General features: G+C 44.9%; 1 protein-coding gene across 14 annotated transcripts in view; it reads right to left on the bottom strand.

Moving 5' to 3' along the window:
• EVL (Enah/Vasp-like) overlaps nucleotides 1-25568 on the bottom strand; it is a 161952-nt gene that overhangs the window by 121285 nt on the left and 15099 nt on the right. Inside the window, exon 1 of one of the 14 annotated variants that reach the window (XM_074584010.1) lies at nucleotides 14223-14529. The exons of 7 other annotated variants lie outside the window; for them this stretch is intronic. Coding sequence is in view for 4 of the 7 variants with exons in the window: in XM_074584004.1 (XP_074440105.1) it covers nucleotides 13754-13776 (23 nt within the window). In the remaining 3 variants the exon portion in view is untranslated. Of the gene's footprint in view, nucleotides 1-13753; nucleotides 14159-14222; nucleotides 14530-25568 lie in introns of those variants that run through there. 6 more of the 14 variants (XM_074584015.1, XM_074584003.1, XM_074584004.1 and 3 more) reach the window with 6 other exon arrangements.

Below are 25568 nucleotides of genomic sequence, written 5' to 3' on the forward strand. Positions count from 1 at the left end.
ATAAAAAAGATAAACTGCTGTAAGCTATAATTTGGGGCAGATGATGTATTAAAGCTGCTCACACTGTCCTGAGTTCTGCTTCACCTCACCCAGCCCAGACAACCTCTACATTTCGGTTCTTCATTTGGGCTCCCTTAAAATCAGAAGAAACAAAAGTGTTTCTACAGCATTTTTCATCTACTCCTAAAGTAGGCGGCAAAAACAGGTCAGATGAATCACGTTAGCAGCAACTTTTTCTCTCCATTGACTACACAAGGAGCCTTCAGGGACCAGAACCAACATAGACATTCAGAGTTAGGGGAAATGAAGCCCATCTCAGACATCTGCACAACTGCGTCCGCAGCACTGCTTCTCCTCTTATGGCTGAAAGTGGGGCTCATTTCCACTGTAGAAAAAAAGTCAAAAGTAGAAGATAACCAGCTTTCTGAAGACTGATGCTGAATCTGAATTCCCAACAAGGCAAGGTCTTTCCGTTTCAAATGTGTGAATGAAGAGTTGAAAGCATCTGAGTCACGATCTCTATTCCCAGCACTATACCTAATCTGAAAGCTGACGTTTGGCATGTCATCTAACCTCATTTTTCCTACTAATTGCAAAGTAGGGATAATTATAACAATCCTGCAAGAATGCTGCGTCTTTATTGATGAACATCTTTAAAGTGTCCTGGGACTCCAGTGCCTCTCATCAAAACAGAGACACTATCAACTGTTATACGAACACCATCATGATTACCATTACAGAGACAGCATTTATCCGATATTTACCTTTAAAACAGCTGAAATTAATTTGCATGTGCTTTTTTTTTTTTTTTTTTGATAATCCTTCTCAGTGGTATTCACATGCCTATTTCTCTGGGATTTGTATCTTTTGATCTGTCACTTTGCAAGTTTACCACTATGGTCCCTTTTTTGCTGCCTGTTGAAATCATGTACTAATGAAAAAAAATTTTTTTTGCTTTCTGCCTAAATACGGCTATATGTAAATTGATCTCTCCATATATTTAAAAGCCCACACATTCTGCCATTAAGTTTAGCAGACAAATAGATTTGAATTTCGGCAATGTAAACAAATCTGCAGCCTTTTGCCAAATCTAATAGACAAACACGAATAATTCCTGTCTAGAAGCCACACTTGAATGACTGTACACAGTAGCTTGGGCTAGAAATCAAAACAAAGTCTCATTGTCTCCATCCTCTATCCTCACAACCCCAGCGAGGAAAGCTCAAGGAAATCACACAATACAGACGCTTTCATTTTTATCTGAAAACAGCTTCCATGTATAGTAGGATGTAGAAATACAGACAGAAAAATATAGAGACATATAAGTGTGTATTTGTATATATACACACGTACAGCCGTGCTGCAGAGGGAAGGCATCCTCGGGCCAGGGAGACCCACAACAGCAGGGCCACTGGCACCAGGATCTCACTCATCAGAGCCACTCTCAGGATTTTAGAACACCCTGTACCTGCAGCTTCCCTTTTCTTCGACATTTATAGATGGAAACATCTCTGCTCATGTTAATTATTGCCACGTAACACCTCAGCCGTGGGCCTCATCCTGCACGTGTCCCAGCACCTTGCGCCGAGGGACGAGTTCCTGTGGCTTGCAGAAACCCCGCAGCACCCCACCAGCCTGAGCATCGCCACGTCAAGGGGAAGGAGGCAGCAAGGAAAACTTTTGGAGGAGCGCAAGCGTTGAGGCAGACTCCTATGGCCACGCTCACGACGTGAAGGACACAGGCTGCAGCGAAAACAACCCACCGGCAGCAACGGAGATCAGTTTCAGCCCGGTGAATTTTCATCCCACATGTGAATTTCCCCCTGTCCCCACCAAGCTGCGGTCACATCACGGCTCTGCTGCCCCTTCTTGTTTAAACGGAGACTCCCCCCTGCCCCATGAGAGCTCCCAGCCCTCCAGCAGGGCTGTCCTCAGCCAGGAGCCGGCCGAGCTCCCGGCAGGTACCACGCCAGGATGCTGGCGCTCTGAAGCACAGCACCCCATGTCCGCAGGCACACACCTACCACTTCTGGGAGCATCTGCGCTAAATCTCAGCTTTAGAGACAGATCCTCCGTTCTCTGGCACAACTGTCACTGTCAGATCTGATCCCCTCTTGAGGTTACAGAGGTTTTTGGGTTGAAGACTAGAGTCTGAACACTAAACACTGACTACGACAAAAACCAGATGACTCCTCCAGCCCGTGTTCCTGGATGAACGGCTTCCAGTGACGCACGTTTCTGGGGGTTGCAGCAGGCACCGTCAGGAGAGGCTGCGATTCCAGCAAAGCCAGTGCACCTGCACCTCCTCACTTGTCCACCAGCTCTGTCCCCACTTGCCTCAGCTTGCTTGAACACCAAAGTGAAACTCGAAGCGACAAGCAACACCTGTTTCCACAGCTATTTTCCACACCCAGCTACATCTAATCCTTGCTTCACTGCCTCCTTTAAAGTTTAATAATGGTTTAAGTGAGCAGTCTTAGTCAAGTTTCTGACTTTTTGACTTAATGCTTCCATGGCTGAGCTCAGACATCTGAAAGAATCTGGGTTTAGGTAATCTGCTCAACACAGAAAGCCCTGGAAATACACTTTCTGCTCGTCATCATCTTAAACCACGAGTGCAAAGCTGCAGTACGGTGTGTATTTTTCCACTGTAGCAACGCAGTGGCAGGGTTTTGCTTCCCTTGCATTGGATTTTCTTAACAGCTCCTCTACCAGATGGACTCAGTAAAGTATAAAACAGGATGTATGTCTCAAAGTGCATTCTTAGAATTCAAGTTTCTATTCGTGGTACCCACCAAAAGGTTCTGTATCATCCTTTTAAAGTACTGAGAAACAACTAAAAGACCTGACTGAGTTCACAGATTAGCTGTTTTCATTTACACACGTGTGATTTACAGATGTGCAATTTGCAGATAAGGATTTTTAAATCTCAGAGGTCCCAAGAAACTTAAATTTGTCAAGGTGTGACCAGCTGAGTGCTGTACTTGGATCACAACGCACACTGGGGAAACTGATGGGGGGAAAACCCCCAAGAAGTAAAATCACAGCAGGCTGGGGCTGCCATCCTCGCCATCGCCTGGCCAGCCAGACCGACCTCAGACACTCCAGAGCAAAAAAAAAAAAGAACAAAAAAAGCAAAGCAAAACACATTCCAGCCCTCAGAAGCCAAATCGTGCATCTACATGGAAAAAAACAAAAACAGTCCATATCTGACCCCTGTCTCTCCCCTCGCCCACGCGCGCAACGGCCGCCAGCTGAAATCCTCACTATTTGGCAATCGAGGTTACCCTGAGGTAGAGCCAGAGGCACACGAGCGTGGCCGGAGCTCAGGAGGGACGTGGGAAGCTGCAGGGACTGAGCTCGCACCCACCCCCAGCGCTCGTGCGCTCACAGGCGGAGATGTGATCCTTTCTGGAGGGAGAAAACTGGACCCGAAAGGAGCACGACTGCAGCGGGAGCCGAGGGGATGACAAACGCGCCATGTCCCCCTCCGAACAACCCCTCCCTTTCCTATGTCTTGGCACTAGGAAATCACATCGTATTTCAGGATTGATTTTCTCTTACTTCAACCTTCGAAAGTAGGATATTGTTACATCTTTGTCAGCAATGTCAGGGTTTTCCACCACAAATCAGACATCTTCATGTAAAATTATCTGGCTACCTTACATGTGCTGAACCCTGCGGGTACTTCATTTTCACCTTCTTCTGTAATCGGACGTTTTCTTCCTCCTCCTTTTCACGCTGCACTTTATAAATAGTTTAAATAAATGCCTAACTTTGTTTAATGAGCCTGTGCTGTCTGGGTGAGCTTGGAAATTACCATTCGTTATTGGGAGTAGCTAAAAATGATGACAGGGGAACTATTGATATGAATGCATTACCTATTATTAGCGCCAATAATCTTGTCTAACGAGCCAGTCTTTGAAGTGTCATCCTCAAGCTTTGAGAGTGATCCTTTTCGGAAGGTGGTGCTGGGTTTTTGCCCAGCCTTTGCAGTGCTAAGTACTTAGGATTCCCAAAGCATTTGCTGTTTCTCTTGCAACAGAAATGTCCCGATACCATAACGGGATGAGTCCAGATGCGCACCTACGTTTGACTCAACGGACCGCTTTACTTGCTGTAATGCATGGTGAAGCTTGGGCTGTATTCTCTATTTTCAAAGGACATATAGCGACGGTGCAATTATCTGGCTGAACTGGGACATGCATTTATTCATGCCCAAGTGGCAACTGCGTGTGACCTAAGGCACAGGCTCCAGGCAAGAACCTCTTTCTCTGGTGACACGGTCCCAAGCAAAATGCATTTTATTTTCTCTAATAGCACCCTGCTGGGTTACAACTGATTTTTTTCTTGACTTTGTCCCTCTTGTACATGCCTCTGAAAAGGCTTTAACCACCATTGCCTACCTATACTGCTCCGTCAATTGCACACATTTACTGATACACCTTACTGATGATGTAAAAATCCCACAGGGGATGTTGTAGCTTCCCAGTTTTAGTGTGCGCCTGTGGAAGAAGTCTTCATCTACCAGTCTTATTATCCTGCAACATGATGCACTGAAAAATCATAGATTTAAGAAAATAGCAGCTTCTACAATGTTAGGGTCATAATGCCTGCTCCCTCCATTCTCCAATACACACAGGCAAGTTTAGAATCACATTTTCCACATTGTTTACACTGGGAAACAAACATAAATTTTCAAATAATTCAAATATTCCACATCTATGTGAGACTTTAAAGACAAAGGCCAATTTTCCTCGTAAATAGCATCCAGCTGGTCCCCCTCCCTGGAATAATCAGAGCAGATACACGCTCTTGTGAAAATCTGATCCATGTAAAATGAATTTTGCTGGATTTTTGAAATATGGTTCTTAGATTTCCATTCCCCAATTAAAAGAAGAATGTGACTTTGATCTCAAATAATTTGTAATGGATGTCAAAAGGAGTCTTATCTGTTGCTTCCATTTTAACCCAACTTGATAAGAAACAGCAGCCAAGCTGTGCTAGCCGGGCAGAGCAGTGTTAACTGCATGAAATGCAGTTAGCATGAAATGGCATCAAAAAGTGCTGTCTCATCAAGCAAAGACGCTCTGTGGAGGCAAGGTTTGCAGGAATAGTTCTTTCATTAGACCAATTCTTACAGTCAGAAGAAAGGACAGGCTTTTTTGATACAAACCCCTCCTTCAGTCTGAAAGAAAAGTTTCAACCACCTCTTTTCCCTAAATGTTGATCTTTCTTTTTCGCCTTTTATTTTTCAAGCTCGTTTTTTCCCTTTCTTTCCTTCTCTCCCACAGACAAATTTAACGGGAAGTTAGTCTGAGGCTTTACAACATGGCTAACAATTGATACTTTAATAAGAAGAAAAGCAGAAGTCTTACTTCAGAGAATTATCCTTCTTCTGGGTGGCTTTGATATTTTCTTAATTTCTTTGTTTGAAACTTCTGTTTCAGATCTGCAAAGGGCTTGCGTAATCATAAGCTTGCCTGTTTTCACCAATTATAGAAGTTGGTTTAATAAAAGATATTCCCTCTCCCTTCCAACACTGCCTCATTTATATCCCTAGACTGTGACTACTACAACAGCACTACAACACCATGTTTTATGGAAATACATAATTTTCCACAGAGACAGCACAATCCCTCATGCTCTGTAGCTAAATGCCTAAGACACTTGCCTAGGATGTGGACAATCCAGATTTGAAACCAACTCTATGTGATTTTAAGAATGGTTTTTCATCCCAAGTCATCCAGAATCAGGCAAAGCAAAATTTTAGTTTAAGTCCTCACATCCTGAACCAACATGGGGACACCACGCTGCCTGACCGATCCACCCCAACACAACCGTACTACAATGGAGAGTATCGAAGCGTGTATTTTCACCAAAGAAGAGCTGGAAAAATTTTCTTCTCATTCAGTTTCAGATTCAAAGCCTCAACGCTACACCTGTGAAACAGAGCCGCCATCCTCAAGCCCAGCCTAGCAACCATCTTTGCTGGACTGTTATCCCCTGAACTTCATGGCCTTTTGCACCACCACCACCATCTGCTACACGCATCTTTTGCCTGGGAAAGTTTTCCTCTATGTTCCTCTCGCCCTGGTCATTGCCTTTCTTCTTCAGAGCTCAGCTTCGCTTTCATGGCGCCTAGATAGAAAGAAATGGGCTATTTCACAGACTTTTCACTTTCCTCACCTTCCCCTGCTCTACACTAGCTACAAAGAAGAGACACCAAGTGTCCAGCTTTCTCTAACTGCTTTTGAAAGGTAACATTGCAAACACCCAATGGACAAATTTCTCTTCTCATAACCTTACCCGAGCCACCTTAGTCTCTAGCAGGAGGCAGCAATGGTTTCCAAAGGAAACAGACCCAGCTGTGCTGTGCAGTCCAAAGCATGAAACTCAACCCATGTGCCCCCTGGGTGGCATGAAGAAGCACTCCAGCTGTGGGTCAGATAATAATCTACAAGTATAGATATCAACTTAAAGGGAAGAAACTCTAAACATTTGATTTTAATTCTGTGTAATCTTGTTAGACAACACAGCAGAATATTAATATGAAGAAACTTCAACATTTGTTTTGAACTTTGACTTTTCAACTGTTCTGTCAGCTCCTTTTTTTTTTTTCTTTCTCTGTGTGTGTTTTAGCAAACTTTTATGACACACAAGCCACTCAAATCATGGCTTTTTAACCTCACTTTACAAGCAGCTGATCTAAAACATACAAGATTGTATGATCCCAAGCTGGGATAAGTGAATGGACACACCTTACCCAGAAAGTCTCCAAGGACACAAGGCATCAGACTTGCAAAAATCTTGCAGCTGACGGAAGGTCTTGTGTAGGGCACAGGCTCTTGTGTAGGAATGGCAGGGAGCAACTTTCCTGAGTTTCTGCCTGTTCTCACACAAAATCTTAATGGGAGAGTGAAAGGCTCATTCCTTAAAAGCACACTGAGGTTCTTGGAAGAAAGGTGCTTCTAGTAGTGAAACATCACCTCTCTCTTGCCAGTGTTTTTTTTCCCCATAAGCACCATACCTTTTCCACTTCTTGTTGATGAACACAAAGCTTACAAGGATGGGGCTTGAGCTGATACTACGTGTAGTCAGCCTTTCCCAGGCAGATGATGTTGCGAGGTCCCACCCTCCCCCCCGTGCAAAAAGAGAGAGGCAGGGGTGACCCCGTCCAGCCCTGTCCTCCGATTCCTGCAGGATTCAAACCACTTCCCAGGAGAACAAGATCAGGAGTCCAGCCTAACTCATGCTGGGATGAGTAGGGAAAAGTCTTCCCCTTCAAAGGCCATGATGACCTTAAAGGAGTATATCATAGGAAGAAGCCCTCATATCCTCCTAACCTTATGAATACCAGAAATAGAGAGAGCAGGAATTTGATCTGTTTGGCCTTGCTGTGCGAGAAAAGGCGAGAGGGAAGTTGGACATCCACATTGTCCCGTGGCTTAAGTTTAGGTCAGGGACAATCAGAATAATCATCTCTGGATGATTACTATTCTACCAGAATAGTAAAATCAAGCATCTGCCCCTACGAAGCTGGCATTGGAGGTAAGAAGCAGTGGGCAGCAGCTGTTTTCCACGCAAGTTAAACTAAAGTGCTTCAAATCTTTATAGACTTTACACTCAAGGCTCAACAGAGGCAGGCAGGACTGCGAACAACTTGCTCTAATGGGTGCCCATAGGTGGATTCAAAAATTATCATAAATTCTGTTCTTTAAAGAGGCCATCTGTACTCGTGTGTTTGTTTTCATTTTAAAGACTGACATCAATTTCCATGTGTCTTGATAACTAGCTTCAATTCTGAAAAGTGTGTCTGGATCCTCATTAAACAGCAGCAGCCACTTCTCGTTTGTGAATATTACTACAAGGACGGTTAAAAATAAAAGTGGGGGGGAGAATAAACATGTGTCGGAGACGAGAGACACAAGAGAAGAACTCAAAAGCAGGTTACCACGCCTACAAGGCAAAGGGAACGGAGAAAATTTCTTGGTTTTGCAAATGAATTATCCTGCAGGAGGTGACAGGTAGCTGAACCAAGCCTTTGGCACCAGTGAGATGGTCGCTCTGTAGGGTGTACGGCTGGACCACGGAAAAGATGCGAGCACTGCATACCTCCACGGACAGCCCCACGTTTTAGCACTAAATACGCACCCCACAGACAATTTACATTGATTTTGATGTGACTGGAATTTACCTCCTAACATACACACCGAAGCTCCTCTAATCCAATGAATATCCTGGGATATATCTCCTTTCACAATTATATCCAGGACAAGACTATACTCCCAGGCACCAGAATATTTTCCTCTTAAAATCTGGCCAAACGTAACCCCCCATTCTCCAGCAAAGAGTCTCCAGTTATTTTCCTCTTCAGTAGAAATATTACAACATAGCCACTATGAGAATAGTACGTGCTTATCTTCATTCCCAGCAACAGTATTCTCATATTACTGCCTTAGAAGTATTCCTCTCCTCCTCTCCGAACCTCTCTGCACTAAACCGCTGAAATATGTGGCAACTGCAGTGTCAGTCGTCACGGGGAAAAAATATGTCGGCAAAAACATTTGATTCAATCTGCTGTTTAAGGAAGCAACATTTCCTCGGGGTGTACGCCTTGTGTGGATAAATAACAACTGTCCAAAAATCAAGTATCTAAAAATCAATTTCAAATATCAAAGGGCAGATTTCAGGCAACTACCTTCGGCAAAAAAAAAAAAAAAAAAAAAATTAAACCCCAAACTAGTTCCTTTTTCTCCTTTTTTAATTTAGTGCAAGCCTGTTTCAGAGCAAAGCCATAAAATCTAGCCTCTTGGTCACAAACTGAAGGGTGAACTCGTGAGTGGAGAACGATGTGAACGGTATTACAGACCTTAGAGGAACTCTCACTTGGCCCCCCGGACACATGTATTTTCTCTGATGAGACGCATCATACGGAATATTCACATTTGCAACGTGAATGACTGCACTTGCCAATTCCTGTCTCAACAACGTATTTTAATCCAGTTTTGCATTACTTTCCCCTGTATCCACACAAGGACAGAAGAGCGGAGCAGAGCCAGCTGGGTGGCCGGTGGCCGTAGCCCATGGAGGGGCCGGTGGAGGCTTGACAGCATCACTCCCTTGCTGAAGCTGAGCTGGCCACTCTCAGCTTTTAGCTCCACACATTTGTGGTCATTTATTGAGCACCTACAGGATATTTTGAGCACGGCAATGCAATCGGCGAGTTCAGCAACGCAGGTTCGAAGGGGCTGACACACTGCAACCAACTATGGTCCGACAGAGTACCATCCTTGGGTTTTCTCCATTTTAAACTTGTTCGCTCCCTTCCGTTTTAACACTTTTTGACTTCTGCAACAATTACTCCCCGATTCTTTTTCCCCCCTTGTCAAAAAAGACTAACTGCTCTATTTGGTGTGTTTTTCACTAGCTGCTCCATGGGTTAGATGGTTAGGGAGGTCAGAGTCACTGACGTGGAACAACAATTTGTTCCACTTCTCCGTAGTGCTGCAACCCCATTACCCCTCTCCACAAAAACTACACTCTTGTAGCAATGAAAATAGCCTTTTGGCAACTCTCCTGATGCTTCTTGCTCATCAATATAATCATAGTGCCTGTAGAAAAGAGCAGCAGATCTTTTTTTGTTGTTTTTAAAGAGCAATTCGTGACACAAGCAAATCCCTTCAAGTGCCTCACCTACCGCTTTCTGAAGTCGGTCAACTATTCAGACTGCAGTTGCACTTCTGGAAACAAGGATTATTTAAAAGGCCTCCTTCTTAGGAATTTTCAGCAGGAGAAACCACAGGAGACAGGCCCGCATCCCTTCAGAACACCAGCCTTTTTTCCCTTCCATAAATCACCTTGCTATGTCTTTGAGGGAGGGGGAAGGAAAAGCCACCTGCCTTCAAGTTTTAATCTCGTGTCCACCTTTACAAAATGATTGTGCTTGCCCTTTATACTGTTCTTTAATAAAGGCGGAACCTACCCTGGAGGTATCTGCACTGGTGGCCGTAGTGCGGTGAATACTGCAGCCAGAGTTAGAGCTGGTGTTCGATGGGCACCTGCCGCCGGAATTCGGTTTTGCAGAATCGTATTAAAACCAGAATTCTTCACTAATTTGGGGGATTCAGTTCTTCCTTCGGCAGTAGTAAAAAAAGAGGCTTAGGCATCAGAATCCCTGAGTTCAGTACCAGTTCTGCAGCTCAACTCCATCACGAAATGCTCATAGGCAGGGTCAGCTCAACGCCTGCTCAAAGACAGAGGGATCCCCTACTCGCAGGAGCCACCGCCTGACGCTGCCTTGGGGACCAGCAGGTGAGAGGTTCCACCCGCACCATGGCACCCAAATGCTTTGCCTGCATTTTGAACTTTGCTTTCTATTCATCAGTGGGTTTTGTTTCCTCTGTTCATAGCCAGCTCCTTGAGAGACTCATTTTCCCTCCTGTAGCGTTCTCAGTTTTGCGCGGTGGATGGGGGAATAGAAGATGCAGTTAAAAATACTGCGATGCCATGGTGGGCGGTGTGTCAGAAATAGACACTAGCTCCCTGCGAAGAATACCAAGTAATATCCCAGAAAGATAAAGGCAACAAAAGAAAGGAAAACGCATTTGTGTGCTGCTGCTGGAGAGCTAAATCTGGACTGAACGTACCAAATGAGGAGTATTGCTTGTGGCCAAGTGCACCATCCATCCGCCTGTTGGCTTCCACATGCAAAGTCATCTTACGACAGTGAAGTCAGCAGGAGATCATAAAAATGTGGCTGATGAACAATGTTGCCTCCAAATATAAAGAAACTGTACACGAGTTTGGGGTTTTATGAAGACGGTGCAGAAAATCAGTAAGAAAATGGACCCAACTGGTATCGCACAGAAACCAGCAGCCTATATAAACTGAGAAGGGGCTTAGCTCCTTTAACCCTTGCTTTAAAAGCAATCGAAGTTTTTCAGGGGATATTAGATTCTTCCCAAGAGGAAGATAAACCAAGCTTGGCTGATGCAAGGAACTATGAGATTATTATTTGATGGATTTACCCCCTATTTTTTCCTGAGGCTTAAGTCTCTGCTCATCCCAGTAACCATGGGGGTAACATTTCATCCCAAAGGGCTTCACAAATAAGTGTTTCACAAACAGCACACCAGGGTCACTTACAGCCCTGAAGCCAGACCCTCCTGCAGAGAGGTCCTGCGTATGCTTAACACCTCACAAAAACACCCCGCCACCATTTCGCCAGGGAAGTGAAGAAGGCTGCATCAAACTGAAACCGCCGGGGAAACTCGGGCAGCCGGACCCCTGTGACACCTCTTGGCATTGGGCCGGGGTGCCACGACCCCCACTGCCCACCCGGGGCGTCCTGCGGGTCTTTGAGGCCCAGCCTGGAGGCAGGGAGAATAATGTAGAATAGCACATACAGAAATGACGTGCACGGGTTTGCCCGAGCAGGTACCAGTTGGGGTCACCGCTTCTCTAGATACTTGGGTACCCAAGTAGGTGCACGGAAAGATGGAGTCAGCTGTGCTTCCGCAACACGCAAGAAAGCGCCTGACTGCAGGTCAAAGTCAAGATGACAGATGAGTGCAAGCTTATGTTTTACACACACGGAAAATGGCACCTGTAAACTGCAGGCCCACCGAGGACCAGGGGCCATTGGTCCAGAGAAAAGGGCCATCTACTTCTTCATCAACTTTGCTTCCAGGAGCCCATGGGAGTGAGACTTCCACCCCGCTGCTCAAGTAGACCCTCTTCTTTTTTTCTTTATCTTGCAAGATACATTTTGATCCCATCAAAATGTAACATAGCCACAGGCACGAGAACAATCATACCATAAAAAAAAAAAAAATAAAAAAAAATCAACATGCAGATACAACCTTAACAAAACACCACTGAAAAGCCTAATAAAATAAATGCCATTTAAATACTGCTATGCAGAAACTACAGCCCTATCAGTGCAGAAGATGTAAAAGAAAAGGTCTAGCAGTCTGCACATCAAAGGTTAATACTATTTTCAAAGCAAGCCTAAGAGAGGGCGGCAAGTAATTTAATAAGCCTAATGGGTGTGTAATCAGCATTTGACCATTTTTGCCATAAAAGTAGGAGTCCTCCTGGCCCAAGATGTCTATGAAAGCCACTGAAAGACAGCTAAGGCTTTCAGAACGGATTTTTTTAAAAACACTTTTTTTTCTCCTGGTGTAGATTTATTGAGAGTTTCACTCTATTAAGAATAGGAGCCAACCAACTGGGTGAAATACAAATAACTCTGCCGGCATAGTAAGCGGCACAGTAAGTTTGGGGCCCATTCGCAGCTTAATTTACTGCCAACAATCAGCGATGTCAAGATTTCAAGCATCTCCTGACAGCTCTGTGACAACTGCAGTTACACAGCATTATCTGGTCTTCCAGTAAAATCTTTTCCCTCAAACAGCATCACACCGCATCTCACAACAGAAGTATAGACCGTCAGCCTGCTTCCCCTCAGCTTTTATGGCTGAATCAGGACATTTTGGGGGTGGTGGGGTGTCCTGTGGTTGCATTTGGCACCGCTCCCTTCCACATAGAACCGATCAGCAAGACACAAAACAGGGGAAATTGCCAATATATGAAATGCTTTAACAAAAGGCAGAAATATTATAGCAATATTTCATCTGAGGTTAGGAAGTTTAATTTGACAATATTTGATACAGATTGCTCATTGTCTAGAGATAGAGAATCCATCCTCCCCTCTAGTTGCATACTTGGTCAAACAATCTCTTTTTTGGATCAAAAAAGTAAAGGGCATTTTAATGATACATTATAATAATGATATTCAGCCAAACACATCATGAGGTGATCCCCATCTGCTGTTACAACATCGTCACCCCTTTATCTGGACAATTTTACAACAGAAGTTGTAAGAACTGAACACACGAAGCAAAACAAATTAAAAAGAAAAAAAAAAAAAGTGAGGCATCCCCGCCCCACAACTACTGACCAGAATTTTTTCAAGTCCAATATTGTTTTATTGCAGGTAAAATAATCAACTGTTAGTCAGGGCAGAAATTCTGTTTCATGTCTTCAAAAATCTGTCACGGTTTTAAGAGACCTCAGTGCTTGCATAAGGATGGAGTTATATCGGGGGTGGGGATGGAGGAGGAGAGGGGGCAGAGGCAATACTGAGCAGAACCAATATCAAATAAAAGGTGCTAATTTTATACTCTAACAATCACAGTTGCTCAAATGTTTGCAAACAACAAACCAACCCCAACAAACTTAACCATATTGTTATTGTAAATGTAATTCTTAGGGAATACTGCAGCTACAGGATTATGAAAACCAGACATGTATACTCTGCAGCAGCATAAAATATAATCCTGTATACAATCCAAGCATCAATTTTCTCTTCTCTATCACAATCAGTATTCTATCTCGCAGGAGCATCTGTCAGATTCTCCGGAACCAAAAATAGCAAAGACCCTTTTAAACAGAACAGTTTCTGGTTTATATTTATAACTACACTGTACTCGCCGCTTCTGGCTGCACGGCGATGAAATTTGTGCAAGATATAATCAATTACCCAGCTTTGCACTTCATCATGCGGTTAGCTACCGTTACCTGCATCCTACCCTGCAAGCACTTCTCCCCATGCAGAGGGTCGAGATTTTAAAAACGCCAGAAATATTTGCACATCGAAGAACTACCTACAGAGCTGACTGACATTACACAGCAAAAACCCTGTGAGAACAAAACCCGAGCACGCTGATGTATAAAACAGAGAGCCTACCTGAATTCTTCAAATGCATACATGGCCTAGTAACTACCCAAATGCTCTGCAATTTAAAATAATCTTCTTAACGTGCAGGAGGACCATTTAGTTTGTCAAACCGCAGCAAAATGCATAATGACGAGACAGTATATTTGAAATATTCGGAAGAGAAAGGGTATGCAGATACTGGCCTGCAGCCTACAGCTCAGCCAGCTGCTGACAAGCAGCAGCTAACAGGGAAAGGCGATAGAGTACCATGTGATCATTCCTGCAAGTCTGATTAATGCAGTATACTCCAAGAATACAGGCTGATATCTTTATTATTCAAGCCAAATAAGTCAAATACTGCACACGACAGGCTCCACGGCTTAAATTATCATTCACACGCCGCATCGACATCAGTAAATTAAAGCGGAGGACACTAAAGAGCTAAGTATATATCGCAACCGAAGAGATTAATTAGGCCCATTCAAGCTGATTTTCTTACCTTGTAGTGATATTTTAGTCTGTGTTTTTATTCATCTAAACCACCAGTGATGGAACAAAAGACTGCAGCCACAAACCTCCCTTTCCATGAATGCCAGAACATTTTAAGTAGTTTATCTGCTAGAAATCATTTCCTCTGTAGTCTATCCCCAACCACTTTAACTCCTTCAGCCCTGAATTCGTTGCCATAAATCCTGTTTGCAACACCACGCGGGCTTTTTAGGGCTTATAGGGTTAACACCACGAAATCGCGGCAGTGCCACTGAACGAAGCGGGATAAGAGCCAAAGGAGTCATATCTGCGAAATCAAAGACAGGAGATGGGAAGGAGGAAAGTTGAGAATTTCGTGGCATTGCAGTGTGCGAGTGAAGATGCTTCAGCTGCCTAGCAACAGCGCACGCAATCTCCACGGCAACAGCGCAGCGAGTGCTGGGGTCAGAGCATCCCTGCCGCACATGGGGGTGACAAGCCGGAGACACCCACCCACGGCCCAGCCATAGCATCCCTGCGCCAGCCACCCTGCACCAGCGGGACCTGCCCCAGTGCCAGTGGCCAGCGGGGAGAACCGGGAGCCACGAGGCACCCTGGGCGCATGGGTGAAGTTTGGAACCTATGTAGGGTGGTCCCACTGAAGCAGGGGATGGAGGCACATGGGCACACTCCTGGAATAGCTCAGCGATGGGCAATGCATCTGCTCCTTCAAAATAATGTGTCCCGGCAGCGTTGCACGCCCTTGCCAAATAAACACAGCTCACGGGGCAGCGGAGCAGACCCCAAAACACCAGGAGCCAGAGCTCATCATTCCCACAGCAAGCCCCTTGGAAATTGTGGATGTCTAACAAACACAGGCTGGATGACCGCCATTATCCATTCACTCAGGGATCGCACAGGTTTTATTCATGGAAAGACTTTGCCAAGGCCTCCACCAGCCCCAGGTGAACTCGGCAGCGTGCTCGGGAGGGATGGGAGGAGGTTTATGCGCTCAGTTGTGCGCGCACTAGATTAGACTCATCATCTCCGCCACAAGAGCATGCAGCCACCTAAGGATGCCAGCATAGGCCAGGCAGAAGGGGAACGGGCTTGGCCACTCAGCCGCAGGCTGCAGAGCGGATTATGGGAGAGGATTGCTGGAAAGGACGGAGATTCAAATCATGGGAAATCAACGCCCCACCTGGGCAGGAGAGATGATGGGGCAGTGGGAGAACGCGCTGCCTGGGAAAGTCAGGAGGAGGCAGCAAATTCAAAGTCACCTCTGGGGCCGCTCCCCACCTCGGCTTGCCTATTTCTTTTCCTGCTAGGGCTGGTCTCCAGTACAAGGGAACAGTTTCTCACACGGAGTAGTTTGGCTGGAGCCTGGAACATCCAGACCCAACTATAGTTCCTGAGGTTCACCCCGCTCTGGGGCAGTTTCTGCCCCACTGATCTACAGGGTTCAGAGACTGGAAAAGCATCCCAAGTGCAACCAGCCACATCTCCTGGACACAGCAACCTGTGACAAGCTGTGGTAACTGTGGCATCCCACAGCTCTGAAAGAGTATAGGCAGAAAGGGCTGGGGTGAAAGGGAAAGGCGCTCGTGGCAAAAAAAACCCCAGCACTGGAAACAAAAAATTTTCTACGTTTATTTGGGACATTTTCCACGTTTATTTGCAGTAGTGACCTTGAGTTTGGTTTTATTTCCTTTTAAACAAATGTGATAGTGTTAAGTGACAATAAAGGCACGCTGTAGGAACACCAAAACACATGCAGTCACACCATCTGACAGAAATTAATTATTCCATGTGCATCCAAAAGAGAGGGACTGCGAGGCAGGTGCTTCTAGCTATAGCCTAATAGAAGATTAAAAGTAACAGAGAGGAGAACAATACAACCATAAAAAAAAAAAATTAGTCCTCTTCCATATTTAGGCTGAGCTTCACTAGAAGAATGCTTACTATATACAGTACCAAGCAGCCGGGCACGGGTGAGGCGGCCCCTTGCACACAAGCGTTCTGCTGCTGACTTAGTAGGAAACAGGTTTTTACCTTCAAAGTCAGAGCCAGCCATGATCCCTCATGGCAAAATGAGGAAAAGTCTCAACTTCTGGTTTTTTGCTCATCCCAATCTTCCTCTAACTTGAATTCAAGCGGAAGAGGGCTGTTTTTCACTTGAAATGTGTTTATTTTTCGTGCTAGCTAAAAAAAAAACCACAACCCTTCTACAGAAGTAACAGCAAACGCAGTGTACTGTTTCCCTGAAGTATTCATTCTCCTTGAAACAGTGTTGACAAAATCACTGCCTGGTCTTCCTGTTTCTGCAACTTCTTAAGTGCCACTGTGTAAATAAATAGTCAACTGCTCAAGTCAAGGATTCCCTCACCAGTGAGTTCGCTGTGAAAGACTTGAAAGGCAAACGCTCTCCAGAAAGCTTTCAGATTCAGCAGCAGGTCAGTCACTGCTGAAAGGTTTCAGTACGATAACTTTTTTTAACTTAATTTTTTTTTAGCCGGCACTTTCACAACAGCTCGCAGCACAACAGACAGCGAGACCAGGGCTCCTACCCTGTGAGATAACCAACAGTGTCATTTCTGGTTAATTAATTGCCAGGATTCCCATATTAGACGGTCAGATGTGAGACCATCATGTCATATTGTCGACACGAATGAGGCTCAGCGTGCCATTACCTAACAGAACTCGCAGGGCCTTCAGAAAGTCACATGTACACATACAATGGCCAAATACATAAATAAATGCAGGATTATAATACCTCCTTATGACTTTTTAGCAAAGATGACCGTAACTTCTCATGCCCTGAGCCAGACTGAAGGTCTCGAGAAGCAGACAGAAGGTATGTCAGAAACCACAACCAGCAACGAAATTTTTTACGAGGAGGAGTTGTTTATTTCCCGCCTGGCTCTATAATCAGGCCAGACCTTGGAAGAAAAATGTCCCGCGCTTTACCACAAAATGAAATTACATCACGGAAAAGAAAAATGACACTAAACATAGTTGAGGTGGGGCAACTAATGTAACGGGAACTGAGGGACCCACATCCCACCTTCTGATCCAGGGCCAGATAAACGTGGCAATTGAGGGGTCTTTCCCACTGAAAATCAGTAGCTTTTGGAAAAAAAATTGCAGTTTTAATTCCAGGCTCTAACAAACAAGTGAGACCATGACAGAAGTGGTTATCCTTGATGAAAGTCTGACAAAAAAGCAAAGACAGAATCATAGAATGGTTCAGGTTGGAAGGGACCTTAAAGGGATCATCTAGTTCCAACCCCCGTGCCCTGGGCAGGGACACCTCCCGCTAGACCAGGCTGCTCAAAGCCCCATCCAGCCTGACCTTGAACACTTCCAGGGATGGGGCATCCACAGCTTCTCTGGGCAACCTGTTCCAGTGCCTCACCACCCTCACAGTAAAGAATTTCTTCCTGATATCCAATCTAAATCTACCCTCTTTCAGTTTGAAACCGTTACCCCTTGTCCTATCACTACACTTCCTGATAAAGAGTCCCTCCCCATCCTTCCTGTAAGCCCCCTTTAGAATGCCAAAAAAAAAAAAAAAAGCCTGGAAATACAACAAACCAGGGTAAGGCAGAGGACAATGGTGATATTTGTGGCTTTAGCTAGTATTTAAGTGGCATAAAAGGGCCTTGTTTCGATACTCTGCAGAACCTAGTTTCCCCAAGAATAGCATCTTGCATTATTGGTATTCAGTACATCTGTGCATCAGTATTGGTCCTCTTGACCTGAGATTCCACCAAAGCCTTGGCCAGATGCTAGGTGACATTATCCGATCACAAGCGGACTGCGATATTTTAATGAGGTAACTATTTATTCCCTTGCTGAAGCAAGGGAAAAGCCACTAACACAGCAGACTTCTGTCATTAAGCCTGTATTATCATTATGATGAATTGAAATTCAGACCACTAAAAAACCCAACTGCGCTGAAAAATCCAGCATTCACTTCAATTCATGAGGACGAAAACAGAGAGGAGAAGGGAAATGAGCCAACACGAGCATATATAATGAGTGTACATCCACCACAGCTCTAACGTTTCTGCTCAACGGAGGATGTGGCAATCACAGACAGCACCCCAGAAAGATCTCCTTTCAGTAGGATTTTCTCTGAGTTCAAAAGTCTTTCTTGGGCTTAAGAAAATAAGATTTAGAAGGATTATTGAAATAGAAGAAGGAATGGCTACCTTAGTTTGTTCAGGTACTGGGAAAATTGTGGAAATAATTACAGTACCCTAAAGTTTACCGAACAATGGTATACTCAATATTGGAGTTTTGACTCAAACCTTCAGCTGTTAAAGGGGAAGGTGGGTGGGAAGGAAATTAACTTTTTCCCCCTTCTTTTCATCAGTGGGATTTCTATTATATGTTGCCTTAAAACACTGTGAATTTTGATGCACAAGAATAGCCTGATCCACGTTTCAGACTGCTCTTTTCACTCTCTGGTCTTCAGTTTGACCATTGAAGTTTGAGTTTGTGACATTAACCTTCACCAAAAAAAAAAAAAAATCCTACCTGTGTTCCCTCCTCATTTATACAGCTTTAAATTACCACAGCACATGAATATCCGCGTAGCAAAAAAATCGCTTTTCACTCCCAGATTTGGCCCAAATGCACTTCACACTTTGCAAACCTTGAGGCTTGGCCGGACCACAGGACGGCTGACGTGAAGTCTTCCCCATGATTTTCTCCCACAGCTTTACTCTTATCATACTGGGACTAGCACGTACCAGTTTCATTAACAGAGACTCTGTGCCCGGTGCAGGCGAGCATACAGCATGGCACAGGGCTGAAATGGAACATTTTTACAAATACAGCCCCATCTGCCTTGTCTTAGTGTTTAAGGGAAGGCCCACTGGAGTGAAGTAGAGAGAACGGGATTCTTACTGCTTTTCTAATCAGTTCCTGGGGCCAGCACCAAGCCACAACTCGCAACCCAACAGAACTGAGACTGTCGGGAGGAAAACTAAAAGCTTCATACGGATTATTAAGTTATCGATCACGGCCCTAGTGCCTGGAATACCCAGTCAAGTTCAGGACTGTACGCTGTTGATTGCCATATAATGCTGAAAATGGAAAAGGTCCCTCGCAGTTTTAATAGGCCAGACATAACAATCAGCAACAGATAAGGATATTTGTGGCCTTTCAATACCTCAAGGGGGCTTGTAAGAAAGATGGGGGCAGACTTTTTAGCAGGGCCTGTTGGCGATAGGACAAGGGGTAACCCCTTTAAACTAAAAGAAGGAAAATTTAGACTAGGTGTAAGGACGTGTTTTTTACAATAGGGAGGTGAAACACGGGCCCAGGTTGCCTAGATAGGTGGGAGATGCCCCATCCCTGGAAACATTCCAGGTCAGGTTGGACGGGGCTCTGAGCAACCTGATCTAGATGAAGATGTTGAAGATTCTCATTGCAGGGGAGGTTGGACTAGATGACCTTTAAAGGTCCCTTCCAACCAAAACTATTCTATGATTTGAGATAAATGTCAAATTAGTAGAAGAAGAAATATGGTCATACCACTGAACATCCAAAAAACTAAGATTCAGCCTGTATAGGTTGCAAATGTTAGTTGATTTGACTGACCAAGACTTGGGTATTCCTGCCTGAGTTTTTCTGCTTACGAAAAATGATTTAAAACCATACAAAAACTCTTCCAAAGAAAAGTACACGGTTGCACAAATTTGAAGTGGAAGGCAGTAATGTATTATTTATTCTTAGATAAACAATTATCAACTACAGCTTTTTCAATCCAGCACAGACTAATTTGAATCACGTTGCACACAGAAGTCCCCTTTAGCAATTACGAATTACGCTGCCTCAATATTCACCTGACAGCCACAGCATCTTATACCTGCTACATGTTTGCTGATTAGTATCTTAATCTGTGCAAGCACAGAGCAGAAGACACAGAGGACTCCTTCAGAGAAAATATAAGGAAGTGTAGCCTTCCATTTGGAAACTTCCTTCAAGCTAGCAATAATTAGTCAATTTGTCCTTTTCCAAGTTGTGAGGGTTGAAGTGGGGAAAAAAAAGAAAAGAAGTGGGAGGCTAAAACTAGACTTGCATTATCACCACTATCAACTGAAATGTCAACGGCTATTAAAACAGTATCTGAACAGACCACGGTCACCCACTAAAGCACACGCTGACAATAAAACATCTGGATGTTTCTGTGGGGTGTATACATCATGTATCAACAGTTACAAACCTGTGTACTTCGGATACGAACACAAATAAAGGTATTCACATACCACCATAAATACCCTGACTTCTTGCTATTTTCAACAAAACCAATGGCCTACATCTTACAAGCATTTAAATTATACAGCGGCACGTTTGCAGTCAAAGGCAGCAGCCAACATGAACCAAGCAACTTCCCACACACAGCTGAGTACGCTAATGCCTACTGAATTGGGGATTCATTATCAAATATATTGGCAGGACAGAAGTTATTCTGCATGGGAAATACCAGATTTACTTGACACCTCCTCTGGTAAACATTAGAAGAGTACTCCTGGTAACAACTGAGCCTTACGCTTTGGCACTCCCTAGTTAAATGGTAGGATGTAGACAAGGTAAAAACCAAGGCTAAGTTTTATCCTTCTGCTTCTGCCTGCCAAAAGTAACCTCACTGCAACAGATACAACTCCGTGGGTACCATGTATCTGTTGAGCAAGCTCTCTGCAGCACAGGATCACAGCGCCAAGGCCTTAGGAACTATTAGTTTATGGGGATTTTACATAGACATAATGTCAAAGCTCGGATCGGATCATGGCCCAGAATTTCACCCAGGACATGGAAGGATTATTCAGTGTGAGGCACTGATGGTAGAGAATTTGCTAAAAGCTGGCTGCATTGCTGTCACATTAAGATGTACATTGCCCCTGCTTCCACTAAAAAGGAAAAAATTTTTCTTTCCCTTTCAACCAGTGCAAAAGATGTCAGAATAAACATTTGAAGGATTTTTTTATTAAATACTGTGGAATTCTTTGTTCAGAAACAGCTTCTGACAGCAGCATCAGACATAAACCATGGCAATTTCAGAACGTCATTTGCTCACCCCCACGAGAACATACACAGGTTTTGATTCCTCCAAGGCTTCAGGACAGCCTAGCACCCATCTAGGTTCTACACACTAACCCATATGACCTGGCTGGCAGGAGGGAGATGCAAGTGGTGTGATGCCACTGGAGCTATGCTTCTACCCAGAGAAAGGTGACACCAACATCACACTGGTCAGGTTCTGGCCTACTATGTACTGACAAGTCTTGACTCCAGTAAGGCTTTTGACAGCGTCCCTCATCATACCCTCGTAGACACGCTCATCACTGTGTGTAAATACATAATGGGGGAGTAAAGAAGACAGCCTCATCTCTGAGGTGACAGGCGACAGGACAAAGGGCAAGGGGCACAAATGTTGAAATACAGGAAATCCAATTCAAACATAAGAAGAAACTTTTCTACCATGAGGGTGGCCAAACACTGGTACAGGTTGCCCAAAGAGGGCCTTCACCATCCTTGGAGGTACTCAAAACTCAACTGGACAAGGTCCTGAGCAGCGGGGTTGGACTAGATGATCTCCAGATGTCCCTGTCAAGTTCCACAACTCTCTATGACTCTGTGAGCAGGACCTTCCCATCCCTTGGGCATAGCACAGCTTGCTCCTAAAGTGTGCCTGGCTGCTACAGCAGCTGCTGCACAAGAAACATCAGGTCATTCCCACAACCTCTCCCCTTCGTGATAACTCATCTCACATGGAATTTATTTACTGATAACATATGCTCCCTGAGTAAAACACACATAGTGGAGGAAGATCCAAAGATCTGCATCAAAAGAAGCGTGGCCTGCAGGTCGAGGGAGCTGATTCTACCCCTCTAGTCTGCTCTCACGAGACACCCCACCTGGAGTACTGTGTCCAGCTCTCGAGTCCTCAGCACAGGAAGGACATGGACCTGTTGGAACAGGTCCAGAGGAGGGCCATAAAGATGATCCGAGGGCTGGAGCACCACTCCCGTGAAGACAGGCTGAGAGAGTTGGGGTTGTTCAGCCTGGAGAAGGCTACAGGGAGACCTTATAGCAGCCTTCCAGTACCTAAAGGGGGCCGACAGGAAAGATGGGGAGGGACTCTTTATCAGGGATTGTAGCAATAGAATGAGGGGTAACAGTTTTAAACTGAAGGAAAGTAGATTTAGATTAGATATTAGGAAGAAATCCTTTACTGTGAGGGTGGTGAGACACTGGCACAGGTTGCCCAGAGAAGCCGTGGCTGCCCCATCCCTGGAAGTGTTCAAGGCCAGGCTGGATGGGGCTTTGAGCAGCCTGGTCTAGTGGGGCGTGCCTCTGCCCATGGCAGGGGTTTGGAACTAGATGGTCTTTAAGGTCTCTTCCAACCTAAACTATTCTATGATTCTAAGATTTATGTATAATCTTTAACAAAAAACATCGATGCATTAGACTACAACTTTGAGACTTCAAGCTGCCTTCTTCCTATAAGGCTGGAAGAGAGTTATGGGTGGCCACGAGCATATTCAATAACAAAGGAGACAGCTCAGGGATGTCCATCTCTGAAATGCATGTGGCTTGGCAACACTGCGCACTGCAAAGGGTCGGTGCAGTGAAGGCACGGGTTTCTGGCAGCTTTACCAATTTCTTTGCAGAGCAGCAGAAAGACCTAATGTTTTTTAGCCAGATACAGCAAGGAGATATGTTGTATGACATTCCATGGGAAATCAAAACCACAGCATGCAGTTTAAGTTGCAAAGTACTGTTTTAAATATCATATCTGTATCTTTTATTTGTTCTTCACTTGAAGACTGAAAAACTGATTTTTTTTTTAAATTTTTTTTGAGAACCCAAGAAATATCACAACTCCTGCTCTCTGCTGCTCCTCCAAGACTCCTTGGAGAGGGTTCACTGATTTCTTCAGTGAAACATTATTAGGTCTGACACTTTAATTAAAGGTGGTGTCAAAATGAAGACAAAAATACCCTTTTTTACAGAAGCTGCATGTTACACTTTAGAGCCAAATGCATGTAAATTACAAAAAACAGGATCGCAGCAAAAGCCTTTACACAATCCATGAAACGGGTCAGCTTTCAGGACCCCACATCACCTGAACATCATCAGTTCTCCAGTTTCCAACACTATTGGGGATGAAATTCCGTTTCCTAACGAAAGGACAAGCACCGACACTCATAAAGAAGCAAAACAGTAACACAAACACCATGTGTTTGGGGCACCTTGCTTTGTTTTCCACATCCAGAGTTCTCCATCTCTCTCCTAATCTTCCTGCGAGTTATCTAACACGGGCCGGACTTCTGAGGTGGGGAACGGAAGAGTGAGGGAAGCCACGCCGCTCGCTTGGGGACTGTGCAGCAAAGTCACTGATGAAGTCTGAATTCTCATTTGGGCTCTGCCAACCCCCAGACCTCTGCTCAATGCACAGACCGAACTAGGGAGGTCTTTGACAAATCAAACCATTACAGCAACCTGCCCCAGCAGCCCCCGACCCCCATCCAGCCACCGCTACAGTTTGAGACCCAGCGATATTTCTTGCAGCCAGAAGAAACCAGGAGCGCTCAGGAGGGAGAGCACAGCAGGAGGTCACACATACAAGCTACTTGTCCAGCTATAATTGCGTGGCTTATCATTTCTCAACTGAATGATCCCATTTTCTCCCTCTCTCTTTAAAAAACTACCTACTTAGGCTATACAACCATGATTAACTACCTGTAGTAGAGCTAGTAGCATTTTTACAGCCAAGTAAGGAGCAGTAGTACAAACCGCCCTACATTACCATGAATCAAGCTTAGTACTACACCTATTGCCTCCCTACCTGTGCTGACATGGTCCCTTTCATCACTCAGGCTAGACCAGCAGGCAAGCCACGCAGAACACATCCAGTCTGTCTCACAACCGGGTCACAACCTTGGGAAAAGCAATGAGATGCACTTTTGTCCGCCCCAAAACTGCACAAAGAAGGTGTACAGGACGAGGAAAGGACAGCAGGGGAAATCAAGAGTGGGTTTTGCGCCAGAGGGGTCTTGGCTCCAGACCCACTGACTGGTTTTTTTTTGTTTGTTTGTTTTTTGGTGTTTTTGGGTTGGTTTTTTTTTTTTTTTTTTTTTTTTTTTTTTTTTTTTTTTTTACACCAAACCCCAGAGTGAACTGCAGGAAACAGAAGCTTTTTCCTCACAACAGTGCTCACTGCTGAAACATTGCATAGTCTTGCTGCCGTCCTGCCTGGCATTGCTGGGGGTTCAAAGCAGTGGCCTAAACCCAGGCGTCCAAGCACATGTACAGCACCCGGCATCCAGCTGGGCTCTGGTCTCCCACAAGGCATGTGCATCAGCCACACATCCATCACTTGGGTACTCCAGATCATTTGAAATGGAACTGGGCACCAATTCACTTTAGACAACTGACTCATATCTTCGAGTATTAAATATTTATTCATGAGCAAATCCTACTTCCCTCATCTTTGGAGGCAAAGAGAGGTGAGCATGACCTGTCCTCTAGCACGAGATACATTCGTCTTTCCAATGTATGAATGACTTCCAGAAGGAAATGGTCAGGTCATCACAGATAAACATCCCAGTCAAATCCTGGCTTAGCTAATTTCTAATGAATGAAGCCACAGAGCAGTCAGTGCAGCCCAGCGACCTTGAAAGGGAAGACAGAAGTAGCAAGGCTCTGCAAATGAATTCCCGAGACTCACAAAATGAGAGAACAACACAAAACCTCAAATACTACCCAAAACTTATTCCCCTTGCTCACAAAATTCCTACTAAGCTTCCAGCCCCAGACAGGCATCACTGCTCTTCCGCATTTTGAACTCACATTTGTATCTCAGAGCACTGCAGATCCATCTAACTGACGCTTGCTCTTTCCAGCCCCACATTCCCAGTCGCATTCCTCCTATCTGCTGCAAATAGCTCAAGCTCTCTTAAGCTGCAAGTATCTTGCTTTCCCATCCACTGCCACGGGCACTACCACTCTTTCCTCTGCTGCCTCAGGCTGCTATTAGACGAGCACAACATTAAGTGACATCAGCATTATCAGGCAGTGTTGGTGCCTGGGAAATACAAGCAATGCTGGCCCCTGGGGCTGCCCCTGCTCCAGGCTCACCACCCCCTCCACCTGCCCTTTCTCCAAAGACATGCCAGCTCCAGCTGACTATTACCTTTGGCACTGTAGTGGTGGAGGGCCGAGGACAGAGATGAGCCTGCACAGCTGCCTCCCCACCTCCTCAGAAGCAGAAAGGCGGAGTGGAAAAGAGCTGCGATGTATGTAGGGCCAGTAAGAGCACAGGAAGGGCAAGGACAGGTCAAAGGAAACCCACTAAGGACAG

The sequence above is a fragment of the Larus michahellis genome, chromosome 4 (genome assembly GCF_964199755.1).
Source record: "Larus michahellis chromosome 4, bLarMic1.1, whole genome shotgun sequence".
Lineage (NCBI taxonomy): Eukaryota > Metazoa > Chordata > Aves > Charadriiformes > Laridae > Larus > Larus michahellis.